This window comes from Dipodomys merriami, unplaced genomic scaffold (genome assembly GCF_024711535.1).
Source record: "Dipodomys merriami isolate MVZ:Mamm:240054 unplaced genomic scaffold, mDipMer1.0.p SCAF_56, whole genome shotgun sequence".
Classification (NCBI taxonomy): Eukaryota; Metazoa; Chordata; class Mammalia; order Rodentia; family Heteromyidae; genus Dipodomys; species Dipodomys merriami.
In genome coordinates, this window is record NW_027206135.1 from 4,421,652 (window position 1) to 4,446,057 (window position 24,406).

The following is a 24,406-nucleotide window of genomic DNA, read 5'->3' on the forward strand; positions in this document are numbered from 1 at the left end:
TCTCAATTCTCTTCTAGGTGGCCTCTCAGCTGCCAGCATCTCATCTTGTTGCTAGGGCCACATGCTTTTGTCTGTTTGTGGGCTGGACTGGTTCCATGATCCTCTAATCTCAGCCTCCCATATTGTTTGGGATGATGTGTGCCACTCTGCCCAGATGTTTGAAAAGGGGTCTCAAACTTTTCTGTCAGGTTCATCTCAAACTGGGATCCTTCTATCTTAGCCTTCCTTCTAAGTAGCTATAATAACAGGTTTAAGCCATCAGTGCTTGTCTAAAACTCTCCATTTCCACAACTGTCTCATCAGAGTAAAGCTCTGAACTTGTTGAACAGTAACTCCCATTTCCCACCTTCTTTCAACCATTATTCTAGTTTCTGTCTGTGTTTTTCCTTTAGAGAGAGAGAGAGAGAGAGAGAGAGAGAGAGAGAGAGAGAGAGAGAGAGAGAGAGAGAGAGAGAGAGTGTGTTGCTGGGGTTTTAACTCGGGGCCTTTGCTAGGTTGGTGCTGTACCACTTGAATGACTCCTCCAGGTTATTTTGGAGATCTTTAATACAGTTTTGTTTTGGTTTTTGCCAAGCCTGGGGCTTGAACTCTGGGCTTGGATGCTGTCCCTAAGCTCCTTTTTGTTCAAGGCTAGCACTCTTACCACTTGAGCCACAGTGCCACTTCTGGCTTTTTCTGTGACTAATCGAGTCTTATAGACTTTGCTGCCTGGACCAGCTTCGAACTGTGATCTTCAGATCTCAGCCTCCGGAGTAGCTAGGATTATAGGCATGAACCACTGGCGCCTGGCCTAAATTCAGTTTTTTTATTGTCAGAAAGTATTCTAGAATTCTGAGAATATATTTTTGAAACACACAACCATAAATCTAACCATAAAAAGTTCAGTTTGGGGGCTGGGAAGGTGGCTCAGTGGTAGAGTGCTTGCCTTGCATGCATGAGGCCCTGGGTTCGATTCTTCAGTAACACATAAGCAGAAAAAGGCAAAAGTGGTGCTGTGGCTCAAGTGGTAGAATGCTTGCCTTGAACTGAAGAGCTGAGGGACAGAGCCCAGGCCCAGAGTTCAGGCCCCATGACTGACAAAAAAAAAAAAAAAAAAAAAAAAGTTCAGTTTCCACAATGCAAACCACAGTGGAATCCATACTGAAATGGAAAATAGGACTTCAGAAGTTGAGGATAAAACAGAGGAGCTAGACCAAAAAGTCCGAACTATGGAAAAAACATTCAGAACCAGCCAAAGAGAAGTTAAGGAATTGATAGACTCGGATGAGAAATTAAATCTACACATAATTGGGATTAATGAGGGGGAAGAATTTCTATAAAATAATAGCTGAAAACTTCCCCACTTTAAAGAGAAAATCTCACCTGCCTAACAGAAGCATATAGAATTCCTGTTCCAAAAAAGAAACACTTCTAGACACATCATAGTAAAAACATTAGATGTGAATAGCAAGGAACTGATTTTAAATGTGTCAAAATTAAAGGAACTGTATTACAGTGGAAAGAAAATCAGAATCACTACAGACCTCTCCACACAAACCCTCAACACAAGGAGAGTCTGGAATGGTATAATCCAAGAACTGAAGATCGACAGCTGCCAACCTACACTGATCTACCCAGTGAAGCTATCATTTACATTAGATGGTAAAACCAGAAACTTCCATGACAAACAAAAATGAAAGGAATTCAAGATTACTAAGCCAGCATAATAAAAATTCTAAAGGGAGATATACAATCTGAAGAAAACAATAAAAAATCAAACACATAACACAAAAATCATTAGAAAATCAATTTAGTAAACATAGAGGAAAGAAACAATACAGGAAATCAAGAAAATGGTAGGAAACATCATGACACATCTTTCTATAATAACCCTAAACATTAATTGACTCAAAAGAACAACAGCATATTGGATCAAAAACAATGCTTGCATTCTGCTTTTAGTTATTTTTGAGTTGATTAAAATTTCCACTAATTATGAGTATGGCTTTTATATTACTTGCATGTCACAATATTGAAAAAAGTATGTTAATCTCTGATGTTCAATTAAAGAATTCAAGTATAGACATTTGCACAAAATAATATTCCTATAAATATAAAGAACTGTATGAATTAAATGCAATCAGAAATACAAATACCTTTAAATTTCACAAATAACTATTTCCTTGTCTAATATGTTGATTATATGATGAATGTTATATTCACGGCCAACACACAATTATTACAAATAAAATTTCATACATTATCAATATAAAAGGGAAGATTTATCCTTGTAGTCATACATGACACTATTTCCTTCATTTGTAAGTAGTGAGTGATGCTTCATATGCATTCATCCATAATGGTAGCTTTACATTTTCAAAGGCTGTCAAGCTAACCTATTATAGAAAATAGCTCTATATGGGGGGGAGGGGAGGAGAGGAGGAATAGGAGATGGGGAGGAAGGAGAGGAGGGGGGAAGGAGGAGGAGGAAAGAAAGAAGCAGCATAGTCCTAAGAAAGATCCTAGGATCTTTCTTTTTACGCCATTCTGCAAAAAAAAGAGATCTCTTGATTTTGAGACCCTCATGCAGCAAAAAATAAAAAATTAAAAAGATAGTTCACTATACATAAAAAGGAATTTTAGAACTGAAAAATATAACCGAAATAATAAATTCAATAGGTGGGTTCCAAAAAAAGGTTACCTATACTCTCCAGTTACATACATTTTTAGTACATATTGTTTTTTATTACATTAGAAAATTATAATCACCTGGTATTGCTTTATAACATAATTAATAGTAGCTAAACTTGGAAGTGGGGCTGTGGCTCAAGCGGCAGAGCGCTCGCCTTGAGCTGAAGAGCCAAGGGACAGCACCCAGGCTCAGAGTTCAAGCCCCATGACCGACCCCCCCCCCCAAAAAAAACGTAGCTAAACTTTACAGGGTATGCTTATATCTGCTTATATATATGCTTATACATGTTTATATATGCTTATATATACTTACGTGTGTTTATACATGTTTATACATGCTTATATATGTTTATATATACTTATATATGTTTATACATACGTTTATATATGCTTATACATACGTTTATATATGCTTATATATATGCTTATATAAGCATACCCTGTAAAGTTTAGCTACTGTTTTTTTTTTTTGGTCGGTCATGGGCTTGAACTCTGGGCCTGGGAGCTGTCCCTTGGCTCTTCAGCCCAAGGCGAGCGCTCTGCCGCTTGAGCCACAGCGCCACTTCTGGTTTTCTAGTGGTTTATTGGAGATAAGAGTCTCATGGACTTTTCTAACCCGGCTCGCTTTGAACTGCGATCCTCAGATCTCAGCCTGCTGAGTAGCTAGGAATACAGGCATGAGCCACTTTGTGTCCAGCTATGGTATGCTTATGTTTTGGTTTTATTTTTATTTTGAATTTAGGAATAAGCACATAATTTAACTATATTATATTTGTCTTTGGTTTCTTCTCTTGGGATGCTTCTTTCGGCTTATGGTTTACATGGTACAAAGTACTACAAGAAGGAAAAGCATAAGATTACCTTTCTTGGGATACTTGGGTAAGTAAGTACTGTTGTTCATTAAACCAATGAGCATGTGGGTTAACACTGACCTTAGTATTGAATAGAATTACTTTGCATCATATGACTGGAAGTATCTGCATTCTGTAAACTCTGGAATTAGAAATTAAATGAAATTTAATTGGATTGTGCTTATATTTTTTTAATTTTAATTTTTTAATTGTTATAAAGATATGAGGAGGGATTAGTTAGTGTAAGTCAGTTAATGAGTACATTTCTTTTTGGACAATATCACCCCTTCCTTCACTGTCTCACAGTTTTTCCCTCCTATCCTCACCCACATGTTATATATTTCAGCATAGTGTCTAGTGAGTAATTAATATTTTTAAAAATGAAATTTGTACCATTAGAACAAGTCTGTTAATACTTTTTAGACATTCAGTATATGCCATAAAAACATTACTGCTGTTCTGATATCCTTGTATTTTAGCATCATTGTTACCCACAGGTATGTGTATGTGTTTTGGGGATTGAATGTGGGGCCTGGCTTGCTAACAGTTGCTCTTATCACTGAGCTGTTTTCAGCTGTTACAGCGTTGTTAAGTCTGACACAATTCTTGTAATCAAATAATAGTTAATTTCTAATGATTCTACTTGATTTGTATACTAGATTGTTGATATAAGTATACATTTTATGATTTTGTGATAGAGGATTGAATAATTTTTTGTCTGTGTCCCTCTACTTGAATTTAACTTAGGGCCTTGTGTCATTCCTTGGCTTTTTCACTGGGTATTGACATTCTACCACTGAAGCCACATCTCCAGTTCCAGTGTTTTGCTGGTTATTCGGATATGAATCTCTGATTTGTCTGCTCAGACTGGCCATGAACTGTGATTTCCAGATCTCGGACTCCTAAGTCAAACAAAAATTCTTGAAGTTGATAGAATTATCATAGTATATTTTTATTTAGGGAAATGTTTTTAAGCCGGACACTGGTAGCTCATGCCTGTAATCCTAGCCACTCAGGAGGCTGAGATCTGAGGATTGAGGTTCAAAGCCAACCCAGGCAGGAAAGTCTGTGAGACTCTTACTTCCAATTAGCCACCAGAAAACTGAAAGTGGCACTGTGGCTCAAGTGGTAGAACTCTAGCCTTGAGATGAATAGCTGAGAGACAGTGCCCAGAGTTCAAGCCCCATGACACCCGCCCCCCACACCCCCCCCCAACAAAAAGATATAGCTATGTTTTAGTCACTCAGTAGATTACAGTTAACTACACTAGTAATGGTAGCTAGATATAGCACACAAAACTATTTGACTTGCATGGGGAGGGGTGTCAAAGAGAATTTAGGAAATTTTTATTCATAGATTTAGTCTGCTGTCACTAGTTTATTTGTTGTAGAAGCTGCTACAATGCGTGTGCGTGTGTGCATGCATGCCTGTGTGCGAGGACACACACACATGCCCTCCTGCCTATAAAAGCTAAAAGTAAATGTGCTCTGAAGCACAGGTCTTAGGATTCTGGGTCACTTCTGCCATACCAGACTGTTGGCAATTCTTTGTTCTTTTATGATGGATGTAAACACGTCAGATGAGCTGGCTTTTTATTGAATATTAAATTATATATCTTTGGAGAAACACCTTGTAAAGCTTTAAGTAATTTAGCTTTGGTTAAACAAAGCTCATATAATAAGCCATTATGAAAATTACCCCAATCTTGTGGTAGATTGTAAGTCCTTAGAGCAGGTTCACCTGTTCCAATGAGTGGTTTTGGAATAACTGTAATGTCAGGAATTTATGATTTTGAATGGTAATATACCTTCATACTTTTGAAGGTGATATAATTCTTCTATTTGGCTAATTATGCCAAGTTTTAAATGTTGAAGACTAACTTGATGTAGTTCATATTCTAGGACATGCCTCTAGATTTTCTTGAACCTTTTCTATTTGCTTACAGGCATTTTTTTTATTGTAATAAATATTTATTGAGCTTTTCTTCTAGGCCGTGCCCTTCCGGATCCCATCTAACAACCCCGAGCTCTACAGGCATTTTTATTGTCGGTGGCTCCTTTCCCCATCTCTTCTTGAGAGGCACAAGACAAGCATTTTGAAGGGAATCTTTTTGTTTTTCTCATTTTTTGAATATTTTTATTATTTTCAGTTGTAAAAAGGAGTTTTCATTCATTGAAGCAATTTATGAATACTGTGCATTTTGATCCATGTCACCTACCCCTCCCAGCCTATCCTTTCCCTTCTTACTTTTAGGTTATGTATTGAATTTTTTGCCATTTACAAATCAGTTTATGTGTACAATGCAACTTGATCTGTGTTCACCACTTCAATATCTTCACCCCACCCCTTCCCTTATATTTCTCAATTCTGTGGTATTTACAATGAATTCTTGTCTGCATTTTCCCCCTTCCTCTTCATTCTTCTATCCCTCTCTCCTTGGCCCACCTTCCCTTCTTGCAAGTATCTATTTCCTGGTACTCTTGGGCTTTGAGTTAGTCTTCTTTTTTTTTTTTTTTTTCAGTTGTTCATGGGGCTTGAACTCTGGGCCGGGGCGCTGTCCCTCAGCTCTTCAGCTCAAGGCTAGTGCTCTACCACTTGAGCCACAGCGCCACTTCCAGCTTTTTCTGTTTATGTGGTGCTGAGGAATTAAACCATGCGAGGCAAGAACTCTACCACTGAGCCACCTGATTTAGTTTTTTTTAAAAAGAATTATAATATTTGTGTTCTTCATAGTCTATTACATTTCAGTTAATTCATTTGTAACCCCTTGCTTACCATCCATTGTGTTTACTTGTAAATTCATAGGCATATTCTAGGAAAACACAACCTGTGTTCCTCTGGGTCTGGCTTACTTCACTGGATATAATTTTTTCCAGGTCTTTCCATTTTTATGAATGGTACAATATCAGTATTTTTGGTGGATGAGTAGAATTTCATTATACACACACATACACACATACCACATTTTCTTGATCCATTCATCCATTAAGGGACATGACTTTTTTGGGTGTGCTTGTACTGGAACTTGAACTCAGGGCCTAGGCTCTGTATCTTAGATTTTTTTCCTCATGGTTGGCACTCTACCACTTGATACACAGCTCCACTTTGGCTTTCTGGTGATTAATTGGAGTTAAGAGTCTCATGGACTGGCATGGCTTTGAACTGCTGTCTTTACTTGTTGAGTAGTAAGGATTTCAAGTGAGCCATAGGATTGCCAGTGTAAGCTTTAAGCCACTAGCACCCAACAAGACATGGAGTCTTGAAATTGGCCTGGGCTGGTTTTGTCGTTTGATTCTCTAGTGCTCAGCCTCCTGAGTAGCTATATTTCAAATGTGAGCCACCCAGGATCTGGCTATAAAGAACACTTTAAATCAAGGATAAACAAAGGCTATTCTACATTGCGGTTCCTATATATATAGAGAGAGAGAGGGAGAGAGAGAGAGAGAGAAAGAACATTAGAAAATAGGTTGACATAGCTACTAATGCTAAAATAGCTATTAAATTTTGACCTAGCAATTCTATTTATAAATTTTTAAATGTATGTATAGAATGGGAATTTATATAATATTGGAGCCATAATTGCAGGAAAAGTCCAGAAATAATAAGCCTCTTAATAGCAAACAAGGAAATTGTTAAATTGATAAAATGAAATGCTGTAGCACCATAGGAAAGAAATGAAGTTAGTTTTACATTGCTATACTGGAATGATTTCTATGATGTTTTGTAAAGCAGGGGGAAGAAATTCTACTTGTATTTTAAAGTGTGTATGCATACACACATACATATAAAATGCTTATGTAATTGTATACTGGCTCTGAAAGGAATCACACACAATTCATCACCATTACTAGCACCATTTTTTGCAATAGTAGAGATTGAACTCATGGCCTCCCTCAGGCTAAGCAAGTATTCTCCCAGGTTCCTCTCCCGAGAGGAATAGTACAAGTACTTACTTTCCTATACTCTTTGAAACAATTTTAAAAAATCTCTCACACACATTTTCCTCCCCCCTTTCCTACTTCTTTTCCAGTCCTTGCTACACAAACACAAGACATACGGGCTGTGTGTATCCATGTACGTACCAATGCATGATGGAACATTCAAAGTTGCTTGAAAAGGCTGGCTGTAGGGACAAGATATGATGGTGTTTAGTCGTCATTGAATATGTGGTATGGTGCTTGGGGCTGGTGAACACCGATCTTCCTTGTTCAGTTGGTGCTCATGAGGAATGTCTTTGGATGATACAAATGGAGGCATAGTTTCAGTATGATCTAGCCCCTGGGGCTCTTTGAACATGGGCCCAAGATTGGGGTGAATTGCATTGTCTTTGTTATATGATAACTTTTCTCAGTGTGAAATGAAATACAGCCTTTCTATGTGTATACAATGTAGTCAGAAAATTAGAACCGGAATAAATACTTTTATAATATCCTATAAATCTTGAGTGTGTTTTAGGACCTTGCCTTCTCTGGGCTTCCTGAGGAACATCATATTCCTGTTATTTCAATGATTTTTCTTTTTTTGGGGGGGTGGTCCGGTCGTGGGGCCTGAACTCTGGGCCTGGGCGCTGTTCCTCAGCTCTTCAGCTCAAGGCTAGCACTCTGCCACTTGAGCCACAGCGCCACTTCTGGCTTTTTTTTTTCTTCTGCTTATGTGGTGCTGAGGAATTGAACCCAGGGCCTCATGCATGCAAGGCAAGCTCTCTACCACTGAGCCACCTTCCCAGTCCTTCAGTGATTTTTCTACAGAGCTGGGTCTTTGACTAACTTGGGAGTGGGAATACAAATAATGCTTCTTATTTTTGTAGCACAGTCATGCATGCACACATGCACACCCCTAGATGAGAACTATTTTAGGTAGTAATTTTGTAATCCCTGAGGAGAGGTCCTGGTTCCAATGTGTATACAACAGTTAAGGCTGACTAGTCTTGATTCTAGTATATTGTGCTTTTGTTGCAGGAAAAGCCAAGGTCTGAAGGTTGGCAATATTGGATACGTTACTTGGGGAAGAGTAATTCATTTAACCAAAGGTAGGTAATTTAATCTAGAATTAATTTTTGTTGGCATTTATTTAGGAGTTAGCTTTGTGGACATTAATTTTTTCTTGGCATCTATTTGATATAGCAGAGATGGCTTATTTATAGGAATAGCTTGAAGCCAGAGTCATGGTGGATGTAGGAAAGTGGCCAATCTTCAGTCTGCTTTCACCTCAGGAAATCTCATCTATTCGGAAAGCATGTGTCTTTGGCACCTCAGCCAATGAAGCACTGTATGTCACTGATGACGATGAGGTAAGACTCTGGAAATTAGGGGGCTGGGAAGGTGGCTCAGTGGTAGAGCGCTTGCCTTGCATTCATGAGGCCCTGGGTTCGATTCCTCAGCACCACATAAGCAAAAAGAAAAAAGCTGGAAGTGGTGCTGTGGCTCAAGTGGTAGAGCGCTAGCCTTGAGCTGAAGAGCTGAGGGACAGTGCCCAGGCCCAGAGTTCAGACCCCACGACCAGACCCAAAAAAACAAAACAAACAAACAAACAAAAAAGACTCTGGTAATTAGAACTTAAGTTTTGGGGCTTATTTTGGAGTTGGGTTTCAAATCATGGCACTCAAAGGAGAGAAAAGGTAAGATATAAAGAGAAGCTGAAATTTGGGAAGATTGTACTTTTGATACACTTTCTCTCTTGGCATCTGAGTTGGTATCACTCTTCATAGTATAGATCGGTATTGTGAAACTTAAGTAATGTCAGCAGTCTACCCTATTAAGCTGTCATATTGAACTTTGAGTGTTATTTTCAGAGTGGAGAACTCACTGGAGAATTTTTAATGTGACTTGAGTCAGGATGTACCAGACAAAACTATTTGTTTTCTAGGTCTTCGTGTTTGGACTGAACTATAGTAACTGTCTAGGAACTGGAGATAACCAGAGCACACTTGTACCCAAGAAACTGGAAGCCTTATGTGGCAAAAAAATTAAAAGCCTTAGTTATGGGAGTGGCCCCCATGTTCTCCTCAGCACTGAAGGTAAAGGGAACAATCTAGCTTTCAGTTTGTGGGAAATGGAGCAATTGAAAGCGAAGGGAGAAAAACAACAACAACAAAAACTAAGGCTCTTTCAAATAATTAATCTAAGGTTGCTTGTTTCTTAATTTCTGAGGGAAGTACACAAAACAGCTAGAAGTTAACTACATAGGCAACTGTGGAATAGCCACAGGATGTTGTGCACATTAGGCAAAACTTTTGGAGGTTCTTAGACTACATGTGTAAACTTATAGAAGACTGGCTTACAGCAAAAGAAGTGATCTTTTCCAGTTTGGTGTTTCAGTGGATTTGTGGTCACAAGGCAACTTTGGTATATTTTTATAAACAGGTAATACTGGTTTTCTTTTCTTTGTGTAGTTTCTGAATCTTAAGTCAAGAAATCTTAGTTTAATTTTGGACATTCATGTGGGTGCCACATTGAAAGAATGGGAGATACAGGTGGACAGATTCTTGTCTCCATCTCCCTAAGGTCTGTGGGAGAATAAATGTTTTTTCTTTGTAATTTATCTGCACTATGGACCACCAGTATTGTAAAAGTTCCTTACATGTAACTACTTCCTTTCATGTTTTAAGCCGATTAGCATTAGCCCCCCCCCAACTATAATAATAATAATCTCTGCCTTCTTTTGTTCTTTCTTTATTTTTTTGGTTGGTCGTGGGGCTTGAACTCTGGGCTTGGGCACTACCCCTCAGCTCTTCAGCTCAAGGCTAGCGCTCTACCACTTGAACCACAGTGCCACTTATAGCTTTTTCTGCTTATGTGGTGCTGAGGAATCGAACCCAGGGCCTCATGCATGCAAGGCAAGCACTCTACCACTGAGCCACCTTCCCAGCCCAATCTCTGCTTTCTGAGTAGCTGGTTGTACAGCATTTCTGTCTCCATCTCCCTAAGGGCTGTGGGAGAATAAATGTTTTTTCTTTGTAATTTATCTGCACTATGGCCCACCAGTATTGTAAAAATTCGTTACATGTAACTTCTTCCTTTCATGTTTTAAGCCATTAGCTTTTGTTCTCTTTTGCAAGGTCCTCAGGATTTTGCTGGATGTTCTAGGAGATCAGCCTTTCAGAGACTGACTGCATCCTATATCTATACTAGGGATCAAGCTTTGTTGGGTACTGCTTTGCTAACTAATGTTGTGAGTGCTCTTAACCAATGTATGGCTCCTCTTCAAGTTATCTTTCTCTAAGTATAAAAGGCAGGTCTGAGCTGATCCTTGAATAGGAGTCTTAACTGGTGTTGAGCATAATGTGGTAGTTACCTCACTCCTGCTTGAATTACTTTTTTCAATTTTTGACTTTTTTCACTTTTTCATTTTAAAATTTTGTATTAGCATATATTATATAAGGGGGTGTTACTCTTTTTATTATTTTATTTTATTTTATTTTATTTTTTTTTGGTCAGTCGTGGGGCTTGAACTCTGGGCTTGGGCGCTGTCCCTCAGCTCTTCAGCTCAAGGCAAGCGCTCTACCACTTGAGCTACAGCGCCACTTCCTGTTACTCTTTTTAATCTCCCCTTCCCTACTTATTTGCTTTGATATATTTACCCCCTTTACCCTCTCCATTTGCCCTTTCCCTTCCCATTGATTTCAACTCCCAAACAGCTTCTGACTTTCTCCAAAGTCTGATGATCGTTAGCAGTCTGTTTACAGGTAAAGCAAAAGTGTACAGATCTGAATATAGGTAGTTGTGTTTGTGGGGGAAGCTCACAAGTTCTGAACTTTTTTTTTTTTTTTTTTTTTTTTACCAGAAATCTCTTGTTTCTATTTCTTGGAGTTCATTTTGATACATATTATTTATTTTTATTGTGAAAATACTGTACAGAGGGGTTACAATTACATGGGCAAGATAATGAGTACATTTCTTATCAAGCATTGTAGCCTCCTCCTTTTTTTCCCCTTCCCATCCCTTCCCATCCTCCCCCTGCCCACTTCTGAACTTCTTTATAGGGAGATAGTACTGATTTTGTGAGGGACGTTCCCAGTATCACTATGTGGTCTTCTGTATAGACTTTTCCATTTTCCAGGCCTGGGGATAGAAGAATCTATCTGCATCTTAGATGCTGAACAAGGAGGGATGGGCAGAACATAACATTGTAAATTCTCCTTCTGAAACAATAACTGCCTTCAGCACCTCTCTGAATTGTTTTGAGCCTTCTGGGCCTGGATCCTCTGCTTACTTTGTGGTGTTTGAAATGGGGGAGGAGAAAGGGGAATTTGGTCAAAGGGAAAAGTAGGGATGCAGAACAGTTACAAGAAATTCACATTGAGTAAGTGCTATATGTCTCCTGATAACCAGTGTTAAGAGAGATTGTCTGGCTCCACAGGGAAGTGATGAGGACTTGCATCTGTTTTTTTAGCAGCCTGCATTTGGGTTTCCTGTAGTCTCTGGGTTTTCCCGGCATCCTGGTGTTGGAATTGGCTTCCTGGCAGCTTCTCCTTTTGCAGATGTGATGATACTAATTCTCATTTGAAGTTTTAATTACCACATCTATCTTTTTTTCATCCTCCAAAGTTTTATTGATACTACTCATTCTGTTATCTCCTCTGTTGTTCTTTGTCCTGAGTGCTCATGACTTTTTTTCCCTTTTACTATCATTTCAGTTGGATTTTAAATTTCTCCACACCTTACTGATTTGTGCTATATCTATGTACACACATGTGTGTACATAGATATAGATAGGTGTATAATTATTTTTGGGTGGTACTAAGATTTTTTTCCCTCTTCTGGTTGTAGGCTAGAACTCTGGGCCTGGGTACTATCCCTGAGCTCCTTTTGATGAAGGCTAGCAGTCTACTGCTTGAACCACAGTGCCATTTCTGGCTTTTTCTGTGTTTAATTGGAAATGAGTCTCATTTTCTTGCCCTGGCTGGCTTTGAACTGTGATTCTCAGATCTCAACCTCCTGAGTAGCTGTATTAGGGTTTTAACTTTGGGCCTTGTGATTGCTATGCAGGTGTTCTGGAGCCATAGCCTCAGACCACCTTGTTGCTTTATTGTTTAGGTAGGGCTTACATTTTTGTAGAAGGCTGAGATGATAGCAAAACTACTTTGTAAAGTAAGTGAAAAAATGGGTACAGTGTGTACCATCACACCCAGCTTATTGATTGGGATAGGGTCTTAACTTTTCCCCCCAAACTACAATCATAATAATCTCTGCCTTCTTTCTTTCTTTCTTTTTTTGGTTGGTCGTGGGGCTTGAACTCTGGGCTTGGGCACTACCCCTCAGCTCTTCAGCTCAAGGCTAGCACTCTACCACTTGAACCACAGTGCCACTTATGGCTTTTTCTGCTTATGTGGTGCTAAGGAATCGAACCCAGGGCCTCATGCATGCAAGGCAAGCACTCTACCACTGAGCCACCTTCCCAGCCCAATCTCTGCTTTCTGAGAAGCTGGTTGTACAGCATTTCTAAAGGCTGTTTTGGGAATATATTGATCAAATTGAACGTCTAGTTCTACCTGGTCTCTGCTTTGAAGCTCAATGTCTCTGTGATAATCTATTTTATATACAGACCTTGTGCTTCTAGATTTTTGTCTTCTGAAGCAATATTAGTTTACTTATAAAATAAATAGTTTGGCCACTTTTCCAACTTAATGTCCAGTACATGAAGACTAGACCCTGGATACACTTAAAGGTCAGAAGCCGATGGATATTTTTTCATTCCCTCCACACTTCTCTAGTCTTTTGTCACATCTTTGTGTAATTTTGCACATCTCTTAAGCCTCAAGTGATCCTGCAATATAGTTTCTGGCCTGTTGTGAATAGTGCAGTCAGAAAAGGGTTGGGGAAATAAATGCTGTATCTAGTTGGGATGCATTGATTATGAGGGTGTCTGCAGGATTTGATGCTGAAAGCCATCTCGGGGTGGAGTTTACCTTTCTCATGCTTTATCAGTGAAAAAGGAGAGGTGTGAATAGACTACTTTTTAGTAGTGGCTTTTGTGATCTTATGAGACCTTGCCCAGGCCGCACTCTGGCCATGGAACTGCACAATTCTAGTCACCATCATTACTGAGCAGGAGTGCTTGAAAAGATTTCCAGTCAAGTATCATCTCTGCCTCTGTTTTATGACCACAGTCTCGCCTCTTCCTGCCAGGATTGGAACTCCCTTTTTTCCTCGAGGCTAGAGTTATGCAGTGTTCATGGCAGCCACAGTTCAAGGTTCTTTGGATGGATCATGTCACCTGGTCTTGAGTGATCATTTATTTTAGCTGTAGAAAAGAGAGAAAAGCATGTATCTAGGGACAGCCTACTCTTGATATGCAGTCAGGAAAAATACATGAAATGACAATGTTTCAAAAGGATATGAAACAAAAATGACTGCTAGAGTTCCAAAAGGCAAAGTCCATTAAAAAGAAAGATCCAGGCAGAAGATCTTTGGCGTTGGGGCTAGTGAACACATTGGGGTAGTAGTGTTTAAGCTCTGTGTGCTCCCTACCTTCTGGCTTTTCCATTTAGCTGTTCCTGAGTTCAGAACTGATTATGCTTTTCAAAGGGATCCTTACAAATGTTAGTGATGGTGCTTCCTGATTATGCCAGTCCCCAGCTATGGAAATACTCCCAGTCTTAGAGTCCTTCAGATATCACAATACAATAAAGCAAGCTTCTTGTCCAGATTCTGTTTCTTTGGGGGTATGGTGGGGTTTGAACTCAGGGGCACTGTCCTTGAGCTTTTTTTTTCTCTGAAGGCTAGTGCTCTACCACTTGAGCCACAAACTCTACCTCTAGCTTTTTTGTGGTTAATTGGAGATCAGAGTCTCAGAGACTTTTCTTCCCTGGGCTAGCTTCAAACCTCAGTTCTCAGATATCAGCCTACTGAGTAGCTAGGATTACAGGTGTGAGCCACCAGTGCCTGGCTTTGTGCAGATTTTTGATATACATTAAAAAATACTCATTTTTGATAAGCATTAAAAAGTCACTTTATGCCTTTTTGAAAAAGTTTCAGTGTAGAAAGTAAAATGTTTGTACACATAGACTGATTTCTGACTGCAAAATTGATTCTATATGAGTACCAAGTTCTTTGATTAAAGATTTTGCTTCTGTTTTTTCCGTTCTCTTGTTCTTCCTTCTGTTCCTGGAGTCCTATTAGTATTTATTTTACAGAGAAGAGAGGGCAGTGTGAGACATATTTGGAGAATGAGTTGCACTAAGTCTGCAGAAGAGAGTTTCCCCTTGGAGCTGATTTCTCTGTGTGCTCATGTATATAGATGGAGTGGTCTACGCTTGGGGCCACAATGGATACAGCCAGCTGGGGAATGGGACCACCAGTCAAGGCGTTGCTCCCATACAAGTTTGTACCAATCTCTTGATCAAGCAGGTGATTGAAGTAGCTTGTGGCTCACACCATTCACTGGCTTTGGCAGCTGATGGAGAGGTAAGCACACTGCTTTTATTTTTAATTGTAAAAAAATGCACACTACCATCTTCTTATTATGTAGAATTTAAGTACATTTAGATTATTGGCTCAACCTTTTTTTTTTTGTCAGTCGTGGGGCCTGAACTCTGGGCCTGGGCGCTGTCCCTCAGCTCTTCAGCTCAAGGCTAGCGCTCTACCACTTGAGCCACAGCGCCACTTCCGGCTTTTTTTTTTTCTGCTTATGTGGTGCTGAGGAATCAAACCCAGGGCCTCATGCATGCAAGGTAAGTGCTCTACCACTGAGCCACCTTCCCAGCGTACATTTAGATTATTGTACACAACTTTTACTACCACACTGAGAAAACTCATTTCATCTTGTAAAGTTGACTATCTGTTAAACATTAATTTTCCAGTCTCTCTTTCCTCAGTTTCTGGCAACCATCCTTCTACCTTCTGTTTTTATGCTCTGACCGCTCTAGGAAACTCCTAGTGGAATAGACACTATTTGCCATTTTGTGACTTACTTCTCTTAGCTAGTGTCTTCAGGCTGAATGTATGTATAATACCACATTTTGTTTACCCACTAATCTCTAGATGATCCCATAGTTGCTCCTGTTTTTCAGCTATTATGAAAGTCCCCTGCGTTAAAATAAGAAATTGGGATGAGAGTATGGCTCAGATGGTAGAGCAATTGTCTAGCAAGCGTGAAGCCCTGAATTCAAATTCTAGTACCAAAAAAAACTGAAAATAAGAAAAATAGTGATCATATTTATTTTTGGCATAATTTGTAGCTAAAAGCATTGTGGGAACACAGTGAGTTTCTCAAGCATTACATGTGTTATGTAGTCAGATTAACCATAGCCAGTATACACCCATGGCACACATTCCCATAATATCGCCCTCAGGTGGTGGAGGCAGGAGATAGTGAGCTATTGAGTTCCAAGCAAGCTTGTCTACAGAATAAGATCCTGTTTCTGAAAACTAAAACCGCAATGTGTTGGTGGTTCACACCTGCAATCATAGCTCTTCAGGAAGTTGAGATCTAAGGATTGCATTTCAAAGCCAGGAAAGTCCTTGACACTCTTATTTCCAATTAACCACTAAAAGCTGGAAGTGGAGTTTTGGCTCAAGTGGTAGAGTCCAGCCTAGAGTGAAAAAGCTCATTTATAGTGCCTAGCCCCTGAGTTCAGGACCAGTCCCCCCCAAAAATAAAAAGATTATTGTTTTGCTAGAACTGGCACATATGTACCATACATACACATGCACACATATACACACATGTGCATATATATGCAAACATGCAAATGTGTGAAGAGTATTTCCTGAAGGCATGTAAAGTGTGGTGTTAGAAATTCTCTTTGTGTTGGAAGAAATTTCCCTTACTGCCAATACCTGCTTCAATACCTGCTTCTTAATTGTTTTCTATGGCCATACTAGTTTAAAAGGACTTGGGAATGTTTTCTTTTTGTCTCTCTTTTTGTTTTCAGAATATGGCAGGTAAGAGGAGAAAAATAGGCTTGAGATTCAGTGCCGAATGATTGCTGTCTGAAGCTGACAGAGAGCAAATAAGAACTCAGAACAAATATCACCAGGAAAAGCCTAATAACTAGGGTCATTTCTGTAGGGACAAATGTCTCCTTAGCACTTGCAAGCCTTACTACATTATGAGGAACTATTTCAGGGAAAACTATATAATGCTCAGTATTGTTGATTGGTAAGACAAGAAAAAGCAGAAAATGTATTTGTGCAAAGAATTAAGCGGATTGTTTTACATCATTGATACTTGTGTGGCATATACTTCATTGCTACTGATGCTTGAAGAAAGTATCTGTATAGTTACCCTAATTATCAAGGTACCATGCACAGTGGGCAAGATCATAGTAAGTACATAGTAAAATGCCTGTGCCCCAGTTTTGCTTGTCCTAGTAATTGGCTCTGAATCTGCAAGTAAGATTCTAACCTCAGTTTCAGTTTCTAGAACTGTTTTGGTTTCATCTATCCACCTGCAGAGAGGATGTGACTTTTGCCTACCCCAGCATCATTTTATAGAGTATAGCAAAGATTAAATAGTATAATAATCCAGCACTATCTAGCACATCATAAGCCCTCATTTTCTCTTTCTTTTTTCTTGTAGGTATTTGCATGGGGCTATAACAATTGTGGTCAGGTGGGATCAGGATCTACAGCAAATCAACCAACTCCTCGAAAAGTTACAAACTGTTTACATATTAAGAGGGTGGTTGGCATTGCCTGTGGTCAGACTTCCTCCATGGCTGTTTTGGACAATGGTGAGGTGAGTTATCTCCACTCTAGTCACTCCTCTACTCCTCTTTCTCATAAACAAGAAGCTTTTTCTTGGCAGCTTATTGACAGTTAACTGATTTTTGACTGAGGGTTAGAGGCACTAGTCAGTCAAATGGTATCTGTTCTTTCTTGAAATCCCAAGCTTTATCTGCAAAGAAAGATTCTGTTATGTCTACATTTGATGTTTTGCAAGATAAATATAGCCTAATGCTTATAGGTATTTCTGATTTAATGGGTTCAGGAATCTCACACCACCTTTCTCTAACCATGGAAAGGTAAACTGCACATTTTCAAGACAACTGATACAAAGTCTTGGTATAGTTAGCTACCACATCTCAAATGTTTGCTCCTAGGAGGAAGCAACTTGATAGAGTAGAATTTGTTGTCCTGATTGTCAGCAACTTTTAAAAACTACCCTATCAGTCACCTTTGAGCTAATGGTTATTTCTCTTAAATTATTTCTGGCAGAAGCTAATACCTCTGCATTACCATCTATGCATCTCCTAGTACTTACAGAGATATTCTATGGATACAGACTGTTGTGCTCACCTATGTAGACTTATTGAGTGTTTTTTGTTTGTTTGTTGTTTTCAGTCCTGGGGCTTGAACCTAAGGGCCTGGGCACTGTCTCTGAGCCTCTCTGTGCTCAAAGCTAGCAGTCTACCACTGGGGCCACAGTGCCACTTCTGGCTTTTTTCTAGTTTCTGTGGTACGGAGACATTGAACCCAGGGCTTCATGTATGCTAGGCAAACATTCTACCTTTAAGCCACATTCCCAGCCCCAGACTTAAACTTTTTAATCTCAATTTGGTTGTCATTCTGGATGATCAGAATTCCTTGGGATAGCTGCTAAGAGCCTCTATTCCATTGTTCTTACACCTTTTTAAAAAAAATTTTATGGGCTGGGAAGGTGGCTCAGTGATAGAGCGCTTGCCTTGCATGCATGAGGCCCTGGGTTCGATTCCTCAGCACCACATAAGCAAAAAGAAAAAAGCTGGAAGTGGTGCTATGGCTCAAGTGGTAGAGCGCTAGCTTGAGCTGAAGAGTTGAGGGACAGTGCCCAGGCCCAGAGTTCAGGCCCCATGACCAGACCCCCCAAAAAAATTATATATGTTTTTTATTGTAAAAATACTGTACAGAGGGGTTACAGTTACATGAGTAAGATGAGTACATTTATTGTTACCTCCTTTTTTACTTTTCCTCTACCATCCCTTCCCTCCCTACCTCCCCAACTCTTCCCTACCTCCACCTCCGAAGTTGTAAAGTTCGTTTTCAACATAGTGTCTTGTACATCTCGTTGTTACAATGGGTCAGCCTGTATCCTTATTTCAGCATTTTGTTATTTTCCTTCCCCTCCCCAAATTAGAAAAATGAATATACAAAATGCAGGGCACTGACATCAAATACAGTGAAAACAGTTTATACCGTGGGGGAAGAACATACAAAAGAAACAAAAAAAAAATCACATATACATTATAAATACGTTAAAAACAATAGCAAGAAAGAAAAAAAAACCACTTGTGTCCCTGTCTTGGGATTTGTTTCACTTAACATGTTATATGACCTTTTCTGCTTGTCATAGAGATGTACTAGTTATTGCAATTAAGGGAAACAATGGGACCTATGATTTTTTTGGGCCTGGCTTACTTCACTTTATTTTTTCCAAGTCTTTCCATTTCCTAACAAATGGGGTGATGCCATTCTTTCTGATGGAAGCATAGAATTCCATTTTGTGTGTGTGTGTGTGTGTGTGTGTGTGACACACACACATACCACATTTTCTTGATCTGTTCATCTACTGAGGGGCATCTGGGTTAGTTCCATATCTTAGCTATGGTAAATAATGCTGCAATAAACATAGTTGTGCTGGTAGCATTAGTAATGGTCTTGTTTGTGATCATTTGGGTAAATGCCTAAAAGTGGGATTGCTGGGTCATAGGAGAGCTCTATGTGGAGTCTTTTGAGGAACCTCCATACTGCTTTCCAAAGTTTACACCTTTATTTTTTTTAAAAAGATATAATTTTTTATAAAATTAACAAAGGAAAGCAAATGAAACCTAAAAAGTGAATCTTTTTTCCATTTTTATCAGTTCTGAATTCCTCTTTATAAATAATTATATAAGGATAAGTATAATTACCTTTAACTGGGGAGGAGCAGTAATACGTTACTACTGTTTTTCTCTGCTGTTATACCCATCTGTTTTTCTGCTCAATTTGCAGCAGGTGCTTTGTCTTCATGTCCTAGACCAATTATCCACAGGGTATCTGGTCTGAATCCTGCCTGCTTCTATCAATCACCCATGGCTGGAGCTCCACTGACAAGCATTTTAATCATTGTTAATTTTATCTGTCATAAGCAGTGCTGTGTTCATTTTCTGCTATTTTCTGTGTATCTATGCCTGTGTTTCCTGCTTTTTTTTTTTTTGTTGTTGTTGTTGGACATGGGCCTTGAACTCAGGGCTTGGTTGCTGTTCCTGAGCTCCTTTTCGTTCAAGGCTGGTGCTCTACCACTTTGAGCCATGGTGCCACGTTTGGTTTTCTAGTAGTTAATTGGAGATAAGAGTCTCATGGACTTTCCTGCCCAGGCTGTCTTCAAAACCGCGATTCTCAGATCTCAGCCTCCTGAGTAGCTAGGATTACAGGCAGGAATCACTGGTGCCTGGCTTCTATGTGTATATTTCTGCAGGATAAATTCTCAGGTTAGAATTTTGATGTCAAGAAGAGTGCCATTAAAAATGTTGTTAGCCATCCAGGCATTGGTGGCTTATGCTACAATCCTAGCTACTCAGAGGGCTGAGGACTGAGAATTGCAATTTGAAGCTAGATAGGGCAGGAAAGTGTGTGAGACTACCCATATTAGAAGTGGAGCTGTGGCTCACATAGTGGAGGCTAGCCTGGAGCAAAAAAGCTCAGGCCAACACCTAGACCCTGAGTTCAAGCTCTGAGACCAGCATAAAAAAAATGTTGATGGCTTCATGCAAAAAGTTGATACCTATCATGTACTTCTGGCTTTGACTACTTTAAAGCCCAGGCCCCTGTTCCTCTGTCATATTACCCTGAGAAGCCCCAGTGCACATCTCTACCTGCCTTGCTGAAGAATGTAATGCCATCACAAGTCTTAGGTTTCTGATTGGAACTAGACTAATTGTCTGTTTCTAGTCCATATTTGTTTAGTACTTTAGTACTCCAGCTGTTTGTTTCCCTTTTTTTCTTTTATTGTCCCTCCCTCCTCTCCCCCTCTTTGCCAGTCCTGGGGCTTGAACTCAGGGCCTAGGCACTCTCCCTGAGCTTCTTTTGCTGAAGGCTAGCACTCTACCACTTGAGCCACAGTCACAATTCTGGCTTTTTCTGTTTATGTGGTACTGAGGAATGGAACCCAGGGCTTCATGCCTGCTAGGCATACACTCTACCATTAAGCCATATTTTCAGCCCTCCAGCTGTTTCTGTCAGCATATGATCCCCTGTCATTCCAGCCTTTGAGGGCACAATTTTGTTCTATGGGAACCATTTTATAATCCATCCCCCTCTCTTGGTTCCTTCACGTCCTAGCTCAGAGCCTCATCAGAGCTCACTGTGTGCCAATGGGAAAGATAATATACGGAATGATTTTTCTGCTTCTAATGTTTTGTGTCCTTGTCACCCTTCTTTGGTGGCCTATGTGATCTTTAAAATATAAATTCTCATTTTGAAATATTTCACTGGGAATTCTTAGTGCATTATTCTACTTTCCCTCATGACTTTATCATCTAGCCCTTCCCTTCTGGTCTTTTCTCCTTTTTCTCTGTGTTCAGCCAGCTCCTCTTCTTGTCCCCTGTCTCTCCCTTTGATAGATTTTTCCTGGAATGCCTTCACTGTCGTGATATTCAGCCCATTTCGATTGTTAGTCCCTAAACTTTCTTCCTGTAGCTAAGTCCTTCCTCCTCATTGTTCCTGTAGCGTTTTGATTAGTTTTCTTAGTACCTCTAAGTCTGCAAAAAAATGTGTGTGCATTTCTTTTTTTTTTTTTTTTTTTTTTTTTGTCGGTGTGGGACTTGAACTCTGGGCCTGGGCGCTGTCCCTCAGCTCTTCAGCTCAAGGCGAGCACTCTACCACTTGAGCTACAGCGCCACTTCCGGTTTTCTGGTGGTTTATTGGAGATAGGAGTCTCACGGTCTCTCCTGCCCGGGCTGGCTTTGAACCGCGATCCTCAGATCTCAGCCTCCTGAGTAGCTAGGATTACAGGCGTGAGCCCACCAGCGCCCGGCTGTGTGCATTTCTTTTGCTAAATTTTGACTAAATATTTAGTCTTTTTCTGTATCTGAATGTACAGTAGCTATTTAATAACTGTAAATAACTTTTTCATGTATAATACATGCATGAGAAACTTCCCAAGGCTAACTGGTAAGTCATGGAGTAGGAGTTGATGCCAAATCTTGTCACCCCTACCTCAGAACATCTCTTTGGATAAATTGTAAGGCCACGTTGGGTGAAATGCAGATGTTGGAACATCTAACTTGTTTAGAAGGACTGGGTTTTCTCTTCGTTAGCAGTTCTCATCGCTTGCCTCTTCTTTCTCTCCCTCTCAGGTGTATGGCTGGGGCTACAATGGCAATGGTCAGCTAGGCTTGGGAAACAATGGCAACCAGCTGACCCCCGTGAGGGTGGCAGCTCTCCACAGCGTGTGTGTGAACCAGGTATATTGTGATGGCCTAACTGGTTGTTCCCCCGTCCCTCTTCTCTGCTCTTGACATGAAGATATTTTGGAGGTTACTCTTTTATCATTCTTTTCTGGCAGTTCCATGTCCTTTCCCACATTGAGTGGTTTGCTATTTCTTAAATTTCCATGAGAAGGAAGCTCACTGTGTTTTACATCAGTCTTGACAGGGTAAAGCAACTCATGGAGAAATCCAGCGGTGTGTTGGTTTTCCCTAGTGCTTCTCAGTTGCCAACAAATTCCAGACCAAACTTGATGCTGTGACCTGACAGTCTCAAAGGGTGGCTGTGATCTTTAAGCAAGTGTTGTCCCTGACCTTCCTGTTTCTTGGTATGGTAACAGTTTCCTTTTACTTGCAGATCGTCTGTGGCTATGCACATACACTAGCACTAACAGATGAGGGCTTGCTCTATGCCTGGGGAGCTAACACATATGGGCAGCTGGGAACTGGCAATAAAAATAATCTGCTAAGCCCAGCACACATCATGGTGGAGAAAGAAAGGTAACTTGGCTGTGTCCTGTCTAAGGACTGTGTGTGCGATGTGGCCTTAAGATTGTATGTGGCAGAGCTGTGGTGGTTGGCTTTGTGACTTTTCTGTTCATTAATACTCTCATTTACAAGATAGTTTTGAATAGCAGACAGAACCAACGTGAAGATATGATTCTCATGAAGCTTTCTGAAGTAGCCACTAGTTTTGATAAATGACTGCATCTTAATGTAATGCTGGCAGACTTGGTGTGGACCATTGAATGGGGAAGTCAGAGTCTGTGGCCATTCTGAGATTCAAAGTGTGGCATGATAAAATGTTATAACCTGGCTTGCCTTCAATAACTAGTATGTAATGTAGTTGATGTTTTGATAATCTAACATTTCAAAGAAACCAAAGCAGAATTGAGGAATCTCCAAATTGTATACCCTTGATTATAGGTGCTGCTTTACAAAGCATGCTTCTTCAAAAAGAAAAATTAAGAATTGCATTCTGAAAAAATGTCACAAAATATTTCATTTGAGCCAACTTTTTTTTAACTGAGGTTAAGTGATTACATAAATTTCACAAATTTCATAGTATTGTAAGATAGTGATACTTAGTTAAATCACAAACACAAGGCAAATTGTCATTATCATTTTCTATAATGTTTGTGAATTCTCTGAGCTTTGACAGTACAACTATTTCTCCCACATTGGGTGATATGTACATTTCTTTCCTTTTGCTTAGTATAAGCTGTTTCCTCTTTCCCTCTTATTCCCTTCCTCCCATCCGCTCCCTCCCACCACTGCCCTTGAGTTCTTGAGCCAACTTCTTTAAAGGACACCATCTGTTTAAATATTGATTTGATTTAATGTGCACTACTGGAATAGATGCTTAATATTTATTGAACCCCATTGTGAGGTTTTGCCCACTTGAGTCTTTTTTTTTTTCCTTTTGGTAGTACTGGGATTTTAACTCTGGGCTTCGAGCTTGCTAGGCAGACGTTCAGCACTGCCCACCGTGTGCTGTCTATTGGACTCTTCTAAGAGCCTAGTGATAAAGCGGTTTGGCCTAATGTACTTTTGGGCATCAGAGTCCATTACTTTGTGTGTGTGTGCATGCCAGTACTGAGGCTTGAATTCAGAGCTAGGGCGCTCCCCTTAGCTTTTCCTCTTAAGGCTTGCTCTCTGTGCCACTTGAGCTCAACTTCTGGCCTTTTTGTGGTTAGTTGGAGATGAGAGTTTCACAGACATTCCTGTTCAAGGCTGGTTTGGAATCATGATTCTCAGCTCTCAATCTCCTGTCTAGGATTATAGAAATGAGCCACCAGCCCTAAGTTACAGTCCATTACTCTTATCCAAGTGCTTATGAGCTTTGTGTGGGGAAGAGAGAAAAGTCATTTTTGTTTTGTTTCCTCTTTTAACTAGGAAATGCTCTATTAAAGGTAGTGGTAACATATGTATATTTAAACTACTGTTTCAGCCCCCAGAACAGTCAGGATGTGTTGTCAGTGTCCACTTTCCTCATTGATTTTGGCTTCTAATCTGCTTTTCAAAGTATTCCTTACCACTATGCATTATTTATCCTAACTCAAAATGAGCCCAAGTGAGAAGTAAGGCTATCAGGAAGAAAGACAGTATTGTTTTCCTGATCTTTTGCTTTTTATAGCTAGGACTTAGCCACTTATATCCCTGGGCTTGTGGTACTTTGAGGTATTCTAAGAACAAACTTTTAAATTACAATGGGCAAGGGGTGCATATTGAAGACTTTTCTGATAAAAGAAGTATCATTTTTTCCCCCAAACTTTTCAGGGTAGTAGAGATTGCAGCCTGTCACTCCACCCACACGTCTGCGGCCAAGACCCAGGGTGGGCATGTGTACATGTGGGGCCAGTGCCGGGGCCAGTCCGTCATTCTCCCTCACCTCACCCACTTCTCCTGCACCGATGATGTGTTTGCGTGCTTCGCCACCCCTGCTGTCTCATGGCGCCTCCTGTCTATAGGTAAGAAGCCCAGGAGGGTGCATCTGGCA

General features: G+C 40.0%; 1 protein-coding gene across 5 annotated transcripts in view; it reads left to right on the forward strand.

Annotated features, from left to right (window-relative positions):
• Rcbtb1 (RCC1 and BTB domain containing protein 1) overlaps positions 1-24,406 on the forward strand; it is a 53,702-nt gene that overhangs the window by 11,725 nt on the left and 17,571 nt on the right. For 2 of the 5 annotated variants that reach the window (XM_070000171.1, XM_070000175.1), the window contains exons 2-9: positions 8,480-8,550; positions 8,645-8,811; positions 9,387-9,537; positions 14,760-14,926; positions 17,043-17,201; positions 21,778-21,885; positions 22,265-22,407; positions 24,187-24,377. In XM_070000171.1, the coding sequence (XP_069856272.1) occupies positions 8,686-8,811; positions 9,387-9,537; positions 14,760-14,926; positions 17,043-17,201; positions 21,778-21,885; positions 22,265-22,407; positions 24,187-24,377 (1,045 nt within the window). In that variant the 5' untranslated portion in view covers positions 8,480-8,550; positions 8,645-8,685. Of the gene's footprint in view, positions 1-3,502; positions 3,550-7,519; positions 7,596-8,479; positions 8,551-8,644; positions 8,812-9,386; positions 9,538-14,759; positions 14,927-17,042; positions 17,202-21,777; positions 21,886-22,264; positions 22,408-24,186; positions 24,378-24,406 lie in introns of those variants that run through there. The other 3 variants (XM_070000172.1, XM_070000173.1, XM_070000174.1) reach the window with 3 other exon arrangements.